This window comes from Aptenodytes patagonicus, chromosome 3 (assembly GCF_965638725.1).
Source record: "Aptenodytes patagonicus chromosome 3, bAptPat1.pri.cur, whole genome shotgun sequence".
NCBI lineage: Eukaryota > Metazoa > Chordata > Aves > Sphenisciformes > Spheniscidae > Aptenodytes > Aptenodytes patagonicus.
Genome location: NC_134951.1, coordinates 66,041,037 through 66,056,682, shown reverse-complemented (window position 1 = coordinate 66,056,682; position 15,646 = coordinate 66,041,037). Strand labels below are relative to the sequence as shown.

Sequence of the window (15,646 nt, the reverse complement as noted above, 5' to 3'; positions counted from 1 at the left end):
AATGCAGGTATGTGTGGATGTGACCCCGGCCACAGCACTGGCTGTCGGAGTCAGAGAATGGTCCATAGCCTGTTTTATCTATACTAGCAAGTGTAGGTATAGATATACAGCCTGAGAGAGAGGATCCTTCCCTACACCCTTCTCATTCCTATCTTTGTACTGAATTCAAAGAGCAAAGATCCCTGGTGATTTCAGCGTGCCTAGGAGAACAGCTCGTAAGTTTGTACACCAGAAGAGCTGGCGCCCTAAGCCTATACCAATCTTACGTGCAAACCTTCAGCCAGTCAGTTGTCAGCTCTGCGCCTCTTTTTCTTCCCATCTGTATAATGATAGCGACCTCCTATAGAAAAACATTTGGTCATGAGGTGACGGCAAATGCTCCAACGTAACTGCCATCTTCTGTTTAATTTCTGCATTGACTCTGAGGTGCCAGTGGTATAAAAGTCCCTATGTAAGAACAAAACAACGTTATCGGTGAGGAAGAACTGTTCCCATTCTGGTCAGCTCGGCCATCAAAAAGCATCACAAGAAACAGGATGCTGAAGCAAGAGGCCGTGCTGACACTTGGATTGCTTGTCGCACACGATGGTCTTTGCCTCATCCACGATCGGGGAGGAACTCCCGCTGCAGCAGCCTGGGAAGCCATCCAGTGGGACAGTTATCTGTGTGAGCGCATCCCTGGGAACGCTCCCTGTCTGTGCCCGCTCCTCCTCCCCTGCTGCTGCTGCGCAGGATTTTGCAGATGTTCCTTCCAGAGTAGGCAGCTGCAGCACTCAACCTCCCGGTTTCCATCTCCCCGGTGGTCTGGCTCCACCCGGCTGTGATGGAGCTGCTCTCTTCCCCAGCCTGTCCTTTCACAAGGACTGAGCAGTAGTAGTCAGAGGAAGAGGAATTCTTCTATGCCTTTTTCCTCCTTTCCTCGTCTCCTGGCTGTGTAGCTGTACCCTTCCCTTTTTTCCCTAGTGTTTCTGATCCCTGTTTCTTAAACAGCATGTAAACAACCGAGAGAAAACTCGAGTGTGTAGATAATCCGTATTTACAGTCGGATATGGTCTTATAGTTTACACAGCAGCCTGAGATGTAAATAAGGGTTGGGTTTTTTCTCCTTGCTTAAGGAAAATGGCCTCTTGCAATTTAAAGTGAAGGAAGGATTTGCATTGGTTTTTATTCTCCTGCTTTTGTTACAATTTTTTTTTTTCCTTGCAAGGAGGCTTGGATCTCTCCACTCCTCATGCGAGGATGAGGACGAGGACGGTGTAGCTGTGTGCACGCACGCGCATTGGCTTGAAAACGCATTTTGTCTGTTTACACGTTTCAGTTTAAGGGCAAAACCCTAAGGCAAGAAAATGCGTCATCTCAGGACTGTTGTGACCCTAGGGTATGTCCACGCCGCATTTCGGAAATGCAATGACTGCATGCCTAGGCCTACTCAAAGTCATTTTTATACAGCTAGCTCAGATACACCAGTATCTGAAGTGAACTGAAGAAAAATCAGTTACTTGCAGAACTTTGCTGGGTTTGCAGTCTGCCGGCAGCAGTTCTTGCAAAGGGTTTTTCCCATCATGGTTTTTTCCCCAACATGTTTTTTTCCCATCCCTCCTGGAGCATAAGTTTTAGGTCAGACCTATGACATCTTCTCAGGGTTGCAGAAATTCACCAAGCCATAACACACCAGTAGCTTTGCAGCACTAGAGACAAAAAAAGCCTTTGCTACTGGTTGTGCCGCTTCCCATCCATGAAGCACACTGGGCTGAAGAGCATGAAGCAGGCCGCGGCCGAATAGTGAGCCCAAAGTTGTATTTACCCTGTGGGCCTGCATTTGGCAGCACAGCCTTAATATGGGAATAGTCAGTGCCACACGGCTAGCAATGAATAGGGGCAATTTGAATCGCTGGCTGTTGAGAGAAATTCTGTATGGAGGTATTTCTAGGTGTGTATATACATGGAAATTACAGAATGCTCTGCTGTTTGCTGCCACAAATTTCGATTTCATTGGAATTGAATTTCATTTCAATGCCATTGAAATTTCTTTTGAAAACCTGTCCCTTTTGAGAGACTATGAGTGATAATCTACATGCAGATATCCAGACAGAAATTAAAAATACCCTGCACCTGTATCAGATTATACCCTCCACTTGTACACCAGATATATGTGAGTTTTGGTCTCTTTCAGGCAGCTTATTACTTGCAATTAGCTAACGTCTTTGCATATTTTATTTTTTTTTACTACAAATAATAACAAATGGCAATGATGGTGTTTCGGGAAATATTACCTTTTGAAAAATATATGCGATTCAGTTACAGGGAAGCACGTTTTTCCAGGCAGACACAACTGTGGGGTTACCAATACAAATGCTTCAAAGAAACTTGTGCTTGTGATCCTGTCATTATATCCAGAATTCAAACCAGCTTCCTTACAGAAGAAACCACACAGATTTTCTATGTCTTTTATTTCCAAGGTGAGCTGGGAACTTCGACCTTGGAGGCACTTTAAAAAATAAGCTATCAAGCATATGTTCTCCTTGTGCACCTTGCAGCCTGGGGGCACGACCATCACCGTGGCCTCGCTGCCCCAGTCAGTGCCCGGGGCAGCAAGGCATTGTGCAGGTGTCTGCAAAGTGGCTTTCTTGCTATGCTGATGTTTCAGGCTGGCAGATTTCCATCCCGGCGAGAGGATAAGATAAGCCTAAAATGTATTTTCTGTAAGGGATGGAAAAATGCTTGCTCCTAAAGACCTTATGGACTGTGAAAACTGCTGCTAAGCAGTACAACATGAGCACCAAACCCCGGAGCCCGAGGGCTGCGCGCAGCTCTGCGAATAAAGGATTTCTCTAGTCTCTAGCGGAACTGAAAGTGGTCGTGAAGCAGTTGGGTGGAACTGGGTTTCCTTCAAAAAAAAAAAAGAATAATAGTACTAAAATCAGATGGGACTAAACTATTTTTAGAGAGTTCTTGTCTTAAAACACATAGGTCCATAAGCAGGTTTTCTATAAACTTGTATCCCGTGACTGAAGCAGCATTTGAAGCTTCATCTACAGCTGGCACTCTGCTCTGTATGCTCTGGTATCTGATAAGGGCTGAGTTCATGTTGAAACCTTTCCTTTAGTTGCAGAATTTAAAGATTTTTTCTTTTCTCAGCTGCCCGTTTAAAAAAAAAAAAGTTGTAGCAATTTAGTTATCTTTGAGACCTCTGTCAAATTCAGTTGAAATCAGGCAATGAATTGAAACATTATTAGGAGGGAATGTATACAGACACTCACGCAGCTGCATCTACATCCATGTAGATACAGAAAGATAAATCGTCAGCTTTGTTGCCACATGGACAAGGGGTGTAACTATATTTCGGTAAATATTAAAATGCATCACTTTGTACAGAAAAGCAAGACAGCAAACAAAATATTTTCTTTGAAATCATTGACATCGATATTTAAACCGGTTCCCTTTTTTCCCTTAGCACATTCGTGAGTTCCTTTCAAAATCATCAATTGCTTCAGTCAGACTAAACATACATTTTCTGTTTGCAAAGATTTTCTGTAAAATTGCACTCAGCAGAGGGGAAGAATGATTTCATTCATTGTTCTCCTGAGATACATGGTAGGACTCTTAATTCATCTAAGAAACTTGGGCTGTCGAAGCCAACTGCCAATGCTGTCAGGGCTGTGCCCTTACACAAGAAGTCAGTAGACCAAGGGTTCCCAGTCACATAATGCCTCTGGAAAATACATTTGTTGTCTTCAAAATGGAGATAAAGCCACTAATTGCTTTACAGTCAGAGTAAAGCCGTTATTTACCTTTCTGTGTACTGCCGGTTGCTTTTGTTTATTGCTTGTTGCTTTTTGCTCTTTTGTTTGTTGCTGAACTGTTGCTCAGAGGCAAGGACTGAGGAAGGTGGAGGATGCTTGAGGAATAGTTCGGTCCCTGGGAGGCTTGCAATCTACAGCGCTGAAGTGAATAGCAGCACGAGAAATAACGGTGTCTACAGCCTCCTCTTACCGTTCCGCTTACATTGCAGCTTTTGGCACATGGTTACAGCTGTGTTCCTCACATTTCACGGGGGACTATTGCATTTCTCCCTTCTCTTTCTCCATGCTGTCTTTCAGGGGGCAAATGAAGAGTGAACATGGCTAGCTCAAAACGGTGGGAAGGATGCTGTGTGCAACGAGTAAGCATTGCAGAGCAGGGTGGCAAAGAAGCCTGTGTGAGAATATTCAGAATTTAACTCAATTTTATGCATATCTCAGACGCCTATCGATTTCTGCTTTCTGGAAGGAAAACAGCACCTTGCTGTGAGTCTTGAGCAGCATTAGTTAGTATGGATTTAAGTCGAGATTTTGCGTGGTTAAATCCAACGGTTGATTTCAATTCAGTGGGTAAATTCAGTGGTTAAAACGATATTTGTGCGTTTGCCGTATCAGTCACTTGCACTTCGCTTAAGGTCGGAGGGTTCTATTCTGTCTCCCTTTAAGAGAACAGCAGTTCCCACTGAACGTCCCAATGCCTGGGGCGAAGAGATCAGCCCTTTCAGCTGTGCTCACCAGGGTTGCTCATCTCTTCAGCAAGAGCTCTGGCTGCTCAAGGTGGTGTGTTCGGCAGTAAAGTCAGTCAAGCCCGTGTGTGTCAACTGCGTGTGTCAACTGGCGCAGCCCCGCTCGCGACAGTGAACTTGCGCGTGGTTAGGCCAGGCGAGGAGGTCTGCTTTTAATTGTGCAGGGTGGGGATAAAGCTGTGAAAAAGTGAAATTAAACAGCCCTCCCCTTCAAAAGCATTAGGCTTCAAAAGCCTAATGCTTCAGCCACAGCAGGCCCTGGCCCCTTCCATAACGAGGGCCGAGATGTTTGCACAGCCCTCGGCTCACAGCGAGCTGCTTTAATTAAACCTAGCCCACGCATGAACCCGACCGGTGAATTTGGGTCGCCTGGAGGACGCGCTACCTCACCCCGTTATCTCGGGGGGAAGGGGGGTATGAGAAGAAACATAATCCAGCCTGCACGGCTGCCCGGGGCGGCTCAGCGCCGGCCTGCGGAGGGTGCCCCGGGGGGAGGCAGCTCCCGGGAGGGGCCGTGGTCCCCGCGCTGCCTGTGACCGCGCCCCGGTCCCCGCCGCCGCCCCCCGCAACCCGGCCGGGACGGAGGGCTGGGCCCGGGGGGCGGCCGCGACGCCTCCCCGGCCCCGGGGCGGCCCTGCAGCCCCCGCTGCCCCCGAGCAGAGCGCTGCCCCTCTCCTGCTTTCCTCCAGAAAGTACCCAGGTATCAAACGGAACCGGGGGACGGTATTGAAAGAGCAAGTGAAGCGGAAATTTAAAGCCCCTCTGCTAATAATAACAGTATAAATAACCGAAGACGTCTTGTAAACAGTGCGGTCATAACCCCGAAACATTAAACAGCGCGGTGGGATCTGGCGCATCAGCTGCCGGCGGCCGCTGCCGGTGCAGGGGGAGCGCCCCGCACTCCTGTTTATCTCAGCCTCATCTCCCACGGGCGCGCTGATCGATAGTGGGGAGATGTTTAAGTTAAAAATTCCCGGCACCGAGGACCGGGGCCAGAGGGGGATCCTACGTCCGACTGTACTTCATCAATAGATAACCGCTCCCGTCCCCGCGGAGCGGTGCGGGGCAGCGCGGAGCGGCGGGGGCGGCTCCCGCAGCGCCCGGGCGCCGGGCTGCGGGGCCGGGCCGGGCTCCCGCGGCGAGGACAGGTCCCGGCCCAGCCACCCCCACCCCCAGGGATTTGTTCCAAATGTTTAGCTCCGGGGAAACGGCCCTCCCGCGGCCCGGGGCGGAGAGGCGGGGTCCCGGCAGCCCGCTGGGCGAGCGCGGCCGGAGGCCGGCGGAGGCGCGGTCCTTCCCCCGCCGAGCCCGAGAGTCGGAAACGAACATTACTCCGCTCCGTGTTCAGTGGAAAGGAAGGTTTATTCACAGAAATAGAGCAAAACCTGCTTGAAGAAAATATATCTATATATCTTTGGGGTGAATTACTTCATAGAGATGACTGTCAAAGTCAGTTTTTCTAGGCATCTACATATTTCACAGGTCTCAGACAAAAGATACACGCGTGGTAGGTTTTGTTTGATCTCTGCCTTTTCTCTAGTAGCGCTTGAACCAGCAAGGCTGTTGTTGCAGGACACTCGACTGTACACGCATTTAATAAAGTTAAATAGACTCGGGATCTCTCGGGGTGGAGTCTTTGCTAGGGCACATTCGGTCTCCTCTGCGCCGGGAGAGCGGCTCTCCCCGTCGCTCTGCCCGGGGCCCGGGGCAGCGGCGGGGCCGCGGCGTGTCCCTGCCCGCCCCGCCGCCCGCTCCCCGGCCGCGCCGGGACGGTGCTGGCCCGGCCGCCGGGGCTCAGGATGCCGTCGGGCCGCACAAGCGGTTTGTGTTCACCACTTCTTTCAGGTCACTCTCGGGTTTGCCGGCTACCATAAAAGGCCAAGTCTGTAGCCAGGAAAAGACACGGGTGGGAAGGGGGTTACACACGGAAAAATGCACATTGCAACCCTTATGTCGCCAGCGGGTCCGGCTCGGGAGCGCCCCGGGGGATCGAGCCCGCCATCCACCGCCTGAGCCCGCTTCTGGCAGCGCTCAGCGGCGCTCGGGCCGGGGCAGTCGCCGCTGGCTTCGGCGAGGACCCTTTTGCCTTTCGCCGGGGACCGAGGCCGCTTCGCCTCCCAGCCGCGGACGGCACCCCCCGGGCGTCCCCGGGGCGACAGAGCCCGTCCGATCCGCGGCCGGAGGGAGGGAGAGAGGGAGGGAGCCGCGGCGGCTCCGGCACATCCGCGTCCCCCCGCCACAGCCGCCGCGGACACCCCGCCGCAGCCGCGCCGCCCCCCGCGTTTGCTCGTGACCGGCGTGGGGGCTCTTCCCGGCGGGAGCCGCCTCACGCCCCGCCGCGGGCCCGCAGCCGCCGCGCTCACCGGGCGCAGGAGCCGCCCGGCGGCCCCGGCAGCCCCCGGCCGCCCTCCCTGGCCTCCCGCGGCTCGGGGGGCAAGCTTTGGTGCGCCTCTGTGCGGGGGGTGGTGGTGTACGTCTGGGTTGGGTGTTGGGTTTGTTTTACTTTATTTTTTTTCCCCATGTTGTTGTGCTGAGGATTTTGTTCTTAGGCAAAAAAGTATCTCCCAGGCCCTTATCAGATGGCACAGTGGGTAAGGTACTTTCCCCCGGAGTCCAGAGCTCAAAAGGCAGAGCCAGACCCCAGTGAAACGTCCCCAGATCCCCTCTGCCATCCTTTTATCCAGCGGGGTCCGCACGTGGGGGCAACGTAAAGGCTGTATGTCTAAAAAGAGCCCAGGCAGATCTAGCCCACCCCTGGTTTGCATCAGTTGCACACATTTTTTGAGCTGGAAACTGGATGTTTCTGGCGGCTGGGTATGGCGGGGAGACCCCGGGCTGCTCCGGAAAACTTTCTGTGGGTGGTGGGAGCAGCAGGAGGGACACCGTGCAGCCCAGGGAGGCTTTGTGGAGTGTGCCTGGGGCAGACACCCCCCTTGGGGAGTCCGCACTGGTATTTATTTCTGCTTTGCCAGTTTACACGGATAGGAGAAACATCCTGGACCCAGCAAATCCAAGCAGCTGAGCGCAGAGCCCCAAGAGCTCTGTCTTTAAAAAGCTAAGGCTTGAGGATTATTATGGCAGGATGGAGAGGAGGGATAAGAATAAATCCTGGGTCCTTGGCTTGGGTCCTTCCTAAAACATACCTTTCTCTACCCAAATTCCTATACCCGCCTGCTTGCAGGTAGAAAGCTGCCATCAACCTGCTGAGGTTTCTCAGGCATTTCTGGGGCAGAAAAGCCTGTCCCTGCCTATCTGAGGCCACCGTGGCCCCTGCCTGTCCCCTAGGGGGGATTGCCAGGAGCAGCGGATGGGGCCCGGGATGCTCAGCTCTCGGGGCACAGGGCAGGAGGGCAGCTGGGAGCCTGTCCCCTCGCACAAGTACCCCTTGCCACCCCATTGGCACCAGACTGTGAGAAGCGCAAAGTTTCTCCCCGCACACGCCCCGTCCCAGCTCTTCGCCTGCCTCTCCCCATGCACATGCACACAGAGTGCCTGGCCCCGGCGAGCCATGACTTACCAGGTTGACTGGGTGGATGTAGCCGTTTTCGTACTTGTCATTGGCCAGGATCTGCCTCAGGTGAGCGATGTAGCTGGAGGCCAACCTCAAGGTGTCCAGTTTGGAAAGCTTGGTGTCTGGGGGCACCCAGGGCAGAGTGGTCTTAAGCCTGGAGAAGGCTTTGCTAAGGACCCTCATCCTTGCCCTCTCCCTGGCGTTGGCAGCGTTTCTCTGGACCTGCTTTCCCTCCTGGCTCACTCCATTTAAAGGGCTCTTCTTGGGGGGAGCTTTTTTCCTCTTGCCCGAGGCCCCTCTCCCCTTCTGAGGGGAGCCATTCTCGCCATTGGATCCCTCCTCGTTGCTCTCGGTGGACGCCCCAAACTCTTTGTTAGTATCCATTTTCAGGCCATCACACTCCAGCATCTCCACCTCCTGCAGATCTTCCACATCACTGAGGGACCCAGTGGACATGGTCTGGAAGATGCCAAAGGACCAGCGGGAAGGGGGGAGGGGGGGAGGAAGGGCAGCTCCTCAAATCTACTTCAAGGCGGCGGAGGAGAGAAGGGGCGCCAGTATTTTCCTCCCCTTCCCCCCCCCCAGCACTAAGGCGCGATACCAGTCCAGAGAGGATCCCTGCCCTCCTGCCCCCCAACCCCGCTTTGCCCGTGTTTGAGGGAGGGAGTGCGCGTGTGTGAGAGAGGGGGGGAGAGGGAGAGGGAGAGAGAGAGAAAGCCGAGGAATTTAGTGAGGACACTAGTAATTTATCTGGGGGATAAGAGAGGCGGATCCAGCCCAGGGGAGGGGCCCTGCCCGCTGAGCACACCACATCCCCAATCACAGACCTTTGCACGGGACTGGGAATGAGGTATCCCAGCAAGCCTTTGCCGAGAGCTCGGAACTGGGATTCAGATCTTCACAACTGGAGCAAAGCAACTCTCTCTCTCTCTCCCCCCCCCCCCCCCGGTCTTTCTATCCTCCCCCTTCCTCCTCCTCCTCCTCCTCCTCCTCCTCTTCTCCTTCCCCACTTCCCTTTCCAGCCCAGGCTTGCTCTGCCCCTCCCTGCCTCCTTGATGACCCAGGCAGCTGGTGTCACGATTCTTGATGAAAGCCAAAATGGGTCATGAGCAGAAAGAGAGCAGCAGATCCACCAGCCAAGCCTTCCAGGGAGCTTTGTAATGCGTGCTGTCGAAACGCTGTCCTGTAACCTAATCTGGGGGAGATTTGTGGATGATTATATTTGCGAATGCATCCTGTCCAGCTACTAGTGTATTCCAGGAAGGGAGCGCTCCGCTGCCCGGCCAGCAGCGTGGACCTTGCCGTCACAGCCCAGGGGCTGGAGGCAGGAGGATCTGACTTCTTCCAGCCCTCCTGGGTGACCTCCGACAAGTCCCGGTCCCCTCTCACTCATTGATTCCCCCCAGCTGTAAGCATCCTGGAGGCTGCCCCGTCCGCAGGTGTGCCGTGCGGCTGAGATCTTGGTGGTCTGCAGAGACCCACCAAGCCAAGGAAGAACACCGTGCCAGCGGGGAGGGTCAGTGTGGCTGCAGATGGGGCGTCCAGGGTGTACACTGAAATGAAGGAAAAGCGGGGTGTTACTGTATGGTAGAGATTGCACAGAAAAACCCCTTTTTCTCAGCTTGTTGTTGCAGAGCAGATGTCAGCGTTTGGTTCTGCTGTAGCCGTGGAGCGCTTTGTCTGCTGATTCGTGCATGCTCAAAAGTCAGGGAGTTTTGCCTGAATAAAGAGACAAGATAAGGCCCCTTCTGTGGGAGCGGTGGGAGTGAGGGCATCAGGCCGTACTCTGCAACCACTGAAGCCAAACATTCCCAATTGTTTTACCACTAGTGTGAATGAGCGGGGTGCTGTGTAGTTTGAATGAGCAGACGTCCGCTGCAGTTACGATCTTTATGCACATGTGTATTCAGTCTCTGCAGAACAGGCTTTTAAAAGCAGTTAACCTTGGCCTAGCTCTTCTTCCTCTCTGTATAAAATCTTCTCCTAAACCCACATGTGGAGCCCAAAGAGGCCTGTGAAGCATGAACTTGCTCCCGTAGCTCCTTCCCTCCTCACATGCTTCCTGAAACCCAACAGGTCCCCCAGCAGCCTGAGTTTTGAACATGGGGGACTAAAGGACTGGGCACGATCTGCACCTGGGACCTTTCTGGATACAGTGACTGACCTGAGTGCAGGAGCAACTCCACTTACCTGAGGATTCACATAGCTCTGGACAAAAATGTACAGCCTGAGATGTCACCATGGCACCCAGTGGCTTCGGAGTTAATCCAAGGTCAGTGGAGCCACAGGAAAATCTCTTACTGATCTGTGTGAGCATCACATTGGGTTTTCCGCATGCACTAAACAAAAAACAAACAAACAAAAATTGTGGAGAGCCAAACTGGTTTGTCTGCCAAGTGCTATGTACTGTCTGCAGATTAAAGTTTCAGTAGGAGGCAGAGTGTAATTTTTGATAACTAGCAAGGAAGTCTTTCCTATCTCTTGGTCCATCTTGGTTCCTTGGCTCACATAAGCCAGAAGAAAAAGGGCAGATCTAAACTTTAAACCAGCTCTTTACTGTTTGGCTGGAAGATAACACCTTCCCACTCACAATAGGATAAGTACATTAAGATATCATATCTCCAAGCCCTGGGCTCTTGGGAATTCACTAACCTCTAACGTCATGTTATGTTAACTGTGCCCTGTTTGTGTTTTCTCTGTGTATAAACTAAACAGATTGTCAGCATATCAGTTGTAATTAATGAATTAGCTTTGCCTTTTTTTTTTCTTTTTTCTTTATAACATCCTTGTTGCAGATCCAAAATATTACTAATCACCAGCACGGAGATTTATGAGCCTCCTTATTTTCTAGGCTTGATTATTGTTTGTGCAGGTGGAGATTTAAATGGCCGTATCCACTGCAGAGATTTATAGTCCAAGTGATTGATGTTAGAAATGAGCTACAAGACTCCTACTGGAGCAAGGATGACAGAAAACCAAGTTGAAGTTGCTTGCGTCTCTAAGCACGAATGACCAGAGAGCATGAATGACCAGAGAGCACAAAATCCCATCAAAATTTCAGCATCGGAAGCTCCCAGAAGAACAAAACAACAAAAAAAGTATATACTCACATCTTTTCTATCACTTATTTTTAACTTTACCTTAGTAATTTCTAAAAATTTGTTGTAAAAAGCAGAAGGAATGATCTGGCTTCTTAAAAATGCCTTTAGTATACTGCTACATGCACGTTCTGAAAATCAAGGTATGCACACGTGTGTTGTGAGCCTTTAGAATTGCCACACATTTGTAGCTTTTACTGATGTACATATATTTTTGAGCCCTCAGAGCCAGTAAAATTGATCTAGTACAGACCACACACTTTTGTGGAGACACAGGACACATTTTTGTATTCATTTTGTGGAGATTATTGTGTGTGTGTCATATATACTCACATACATGTAGTATAATGTACTTTGAGTCCTTTATGCATACAGACTATTACACACTCTTTTAACAACATAATCGTCCCTTTTTCCCTCTCCAAAGGGACCAGCATGGGTAGACCTAAAAAAACTGTATCCTCTCGTCTCCGGGTAATTCCTGGTTCCTTATTTGTTTGTTACATAAGTTGAACCTCTCCTTTTCCAACCTTCCTGGTCCTTATGTCCCTCCTGCCAAGCCCAGGGCTTGCACCCATAATCCGGCTCCCGGTTTCAATCCCTCTCCCCTCACCTGAATTGCCTTGCCCAGTCCTCCTGACTCTCATTCTGAATTGCAACCCCGGTTCGGGATAGAGACCGATGGGGTGGAGACCAGACCAGTCCTGTGGGAAGGGTAAAGCTGGGATGGCTGCAGCCACCGCGGCGATGGTGTGGCCATTTACTTCTCCAGTTAAATGACTGGGACCACAGACCAGCCACTGGGTTAATAACTGGCTGGGAAAGACAGATGGAGCTAAAGTCCTTTTGGCCTTTGCAGTACATTCTCTTCTTCATTCATGTTTTAAAAAGGAAGTTGAAATACTGGCGTATTGAAATACAGATCAATACAAATCTGTGGATTTGCCCTGTAGATGACTTTCTCCTCTGCATTGCTCTGGCTACACAGGAAAGTGCATCTCTGTTTTACTTCTAATTGAGACCCACTAAGCCATAAGGTCATTTAGGACATGCGAGGGGTGATGGGGGCAGAGATTCGGGATGCCTGGTCTGAAGGGTGTCAGATGGGGGACATGTCACCCATAGGCTTATGCTGGTCTATGGCAGGTTACAGATGTCCCCCTGGAAAAAAAGCCCCACTTTTTTATGCCTCCAACCTTGCCTCCCCTGGGCTGGAATAACACGGTAATTCGAGAACAGCTTTGGAACTTGAAGCCAAGATTTCTGCAAGCTTCTCATGATTTTGTGTGGCATGGCTTGGGGTTTTTTTGGTTTTTCTTGGTGTTCTGTGTCATTTATCACATTTTCACTGTGCATTGAACAGTCACCCAAGAAAAACCTCAGATCACCCACAGCTGAGGAAAACATAATCAGTAGCTGGTTTTAAAACTCTTCGCCCAAGTATAATGCAGGTGTTTTCCTGTATTTGCAGAATAACCAAGGAAGTCACCCATAGGCAGCCAGCTGATCACGAATCATATTCAGTCAGGTTTGAGAATAATCAGGAATAAAAGTACAACCAGATTAGTGTTTTCAAGTTGCAATTTCTTAAAAAAATCTGGTTGCGCTGAGATTTCTCCTGCTTACTCTTGGTCTCACCTGGAAGCTAAGTGAAATGGTGGAGGGACTTCAGAAGCATACATTTACATACCTTAAGTGAAATAATACTAATAATATACTATTATATAAGAATAATACTAATAATAACTGATACTAATAATATAATACTGATGCTATTAATAATATAATAATCCTGTGATATTTTTGCAATAGGATTCTGTCTTGTCCATTGTAGAGGATGGACAGTGCTGGGGAAATGGATCAAAGTTGCTTGTAACAGTGGGGTAGCTTTTCGGAAGGGCCGAGGCACTGAAACCCTCCCATGGCTCCTTTCCAGTGCTGTGTATCTGTTTCTGGTCACAGTTTTGGTTTGAAAGGTAAAAGACAGTGTGATAAGTAACAGAAAGCAATACACAAAGAGAAAAAATAATGTCACTGCCAAGACAGTAAAAAGGCTGTCCTGGAGAACTGGCCCAAGAGGCACATATTTGTATGCGATACCAGCGTCACTACCCCTCCCCAAGAAATCCCCACGTCTTACTTCAAAGCCCCGAGAAATCAGAGCTTTTTGAGAAACTTTTTCTAGAAAAGTTTATTGTGGGGAAAAAACCCAAGAATATTTCCTTCTATTCTCATTTAGAAATATCTGAAAGCTTTGCTGATACCTAGAATGGAAAAATTTCAGTCTTACTGATTACAGATTAGAAAATTTAAAAGGAAATAAACTGCAGTTTCAAGAAAATTTATGTAGAAAGTTATGCAGCTGCCATAATTCCATTTCATGTGACTTTTAAAACCTTGAAATGTCACAAACCCAAAAACATTGAAACTCTGGGAAATGGAGTTCCAAAAAAATTTCTTTAGTGGATATTGAAAAAATATTTTATGAAACTCAAAATATTTAATTCCAGATTTTATATTTTAATCCTTTTTGTCACAAACAAAATGACAAAATCTGTGGCACATGTAAGTAGTGCTCTGTTTTACTGCAGGAAGTACCTGTACGTGTAACAACTGGATGAGTTCTACCACTCTGACTTAGGCCATCTGGTACCTTTTCCTTTGAGTAGCTTCATAAAAATCAGCAGGGCGGCTCACAGAGCAAAACAGACTGTATGGACAAGAATGGCAAAAGCTGCCTCTGCAGAAACAAAGTCATGATGAAATATCCTAACGCCTAAGAGAGATACTGACAACGAGGGCAGTGTCCTAGTCATGAAGGATGCATCAAATCCCGGTGTGACTCACTTCCCCCTCCTATGCCAGGTCTCTAGTGAGGGTTTCTGGTACTGCTGCTGTGTTAAGCAATGTCCTGCCACGGGTCTATCAGCTAGAAACTGAGTGCACCAGAAGCAAGAAGCATGTAAGCTGTAGAAGTTATCGAAGCAGAAACAAGACAGCTAATCCTCGACATGAGCACTGAGCCCAAACTGTCAATTAACTTTTCACAGACATGCAAGTGAATCTCCTTTTGCTGGATGCTTGTAGAAAGCAAACCTAAGTGGCTGAGTCATGTTTGTTTTATAATGCACGTTTATTCCTATACAAAAGGAGACTCGCAGATAGTGAGGGGAGGTATCTCTATTGCAGGGACTATCACTATCCGCTGCTTCCAGGATGCATCTCTAAAATATTACTAGATAGTTGACATTGTAAACTACAGACTCTTTTATGAAGTGGTCAAGAGAGAAACATGCAAAAAAGCCAATATATCTTATGCAAAATGATCGCTGAAGGATTAAAGTGCAGACATAACTGTTTTATTTTGAATATCTCTTTCCGTGATGTTTCTTTGTTGGCTAATCCTTTGCATTTTTGTGGTTTTAAGACACGATGAAATTTGTCGATAAGAAATGAGTTCTCTTTTGCCTTCCAATAATTAGCACATTGGATAAAGTTTTGGAAAGTAAAAGATTTTTGCTTCAGAGGGAAATTTGGAAAAGAAGAACACTTTGTAGGGGAGTGGCAGGAAGAATGTCAACTATTCTGGTGAGCTTTTATTACTTGTACGGTTTATGGCATGACATACATGCATGTAGACACAGATTTTCTGAAATTCCTATTCACTTAAAGTGCTCACAGCTTCTGAAAGTTGGGTTCCCACAGCATCCATCATTAAATGCAATAGGTTGGCCTATGGCCTCCATTTCCATCCAAATGAAACATCACATGCTGGGACCCAGACTCTTTGTGGGCTGCTTTACACTATTACAGATTGAGTTGGCCACAGTTTGTGCTGTTGGACTCCCTGCACTCCATTTCTCATGGGGGCTTTGCATTTTACCAGCTCTGATAGGTGGCTGCATTAAACCTTTAAATACACATGCCTAACTGCAGTGACATCAAAAGGAGTGACCATACATAGCTGGAAAAAATATTTGGGCCAAAAATACCGATATAATAAAACAGCAAACTGGTAATATTCAGCTACCCACATGTGCGATCGCACATAGGGATTCACCCAACACAGTAGTTAGCTGACGATAGTATGTGTGGCGGATGAGTCTTAAATGGGAACGTTAGCTGGCAAGGCAAAGGAGAAAGCAGATTACACATCCTACTCAAGTGACATAGAAAGACCACAGTCACTGTGCATTTCTTTTGACTCTGACAGGCCTTATACATGCCTCACAAACTGTGACTCTCAGGGCTCCTGGAACATCCCCAAAGTGGGGTCATGGCACTTTGCCACAGTGCAGTCCTCTGGTTTTATGGTGTGTATCGTAGTTCATAATACATATAGAAAATGGTCTTGTTTTAGAAAGTGGTATTGCAAAAGCACATAACAAAAGTCTATTTAAGTAATTTGGAGGAAATAAATAGCTTTAAAAATGAATCAGGGGATAGCATAAAAAGAAGGCCATAAACATGGGTTGCAGTGGAGTCCCATGA

General features: G+C 48.9%; 1 protein-coding gene across 1 annotated transcript; it reads right to left on the bottom strand.

Annotated features, from left to right (window-relative positions):
- Positions 1-6,340: 6,340 nt before the first annotated feature.
- Positions 6,341-8,907, bottom strand: TCF21 (transcription factor 21). The gene is made up of 3 exons (XM_076335500.1): positions 8,885-8,907; positions 8,064-8,516; positions 6,341-6,430 (listed from the first exon to the last, which is right to left on the bottom strand). Exons 2-3 carry the CDS (start codon positions 8,511-8,513, stop codon positions 6,341-6,343), a joined length of 540 nt encoding a protein of 179 aa, XP_076191615.1. The 5' UTR covers positions 8,514-8,516; positions 8,885-8,907.
- Between the last annotated feature and the right edge of the window lie 6,739 nt (positions 8,908-15,646).

Coding starts and splice junctions, on each gene's coding strand:
- TCF21 (XM_076335500.1), bottom strand. CDS start 8,513: ATGTCCACTGGGTCCCTCAGTGATGTGGAAGATCTGCAGGAGGTGGAG. Junction 6,431..8,063: donor ACATCCACCCAGTCAACCTG/GTAAGTCATGGC, acceptor TCCTGGCTACAG/ACTTGGCCTTTTATGGTAGC.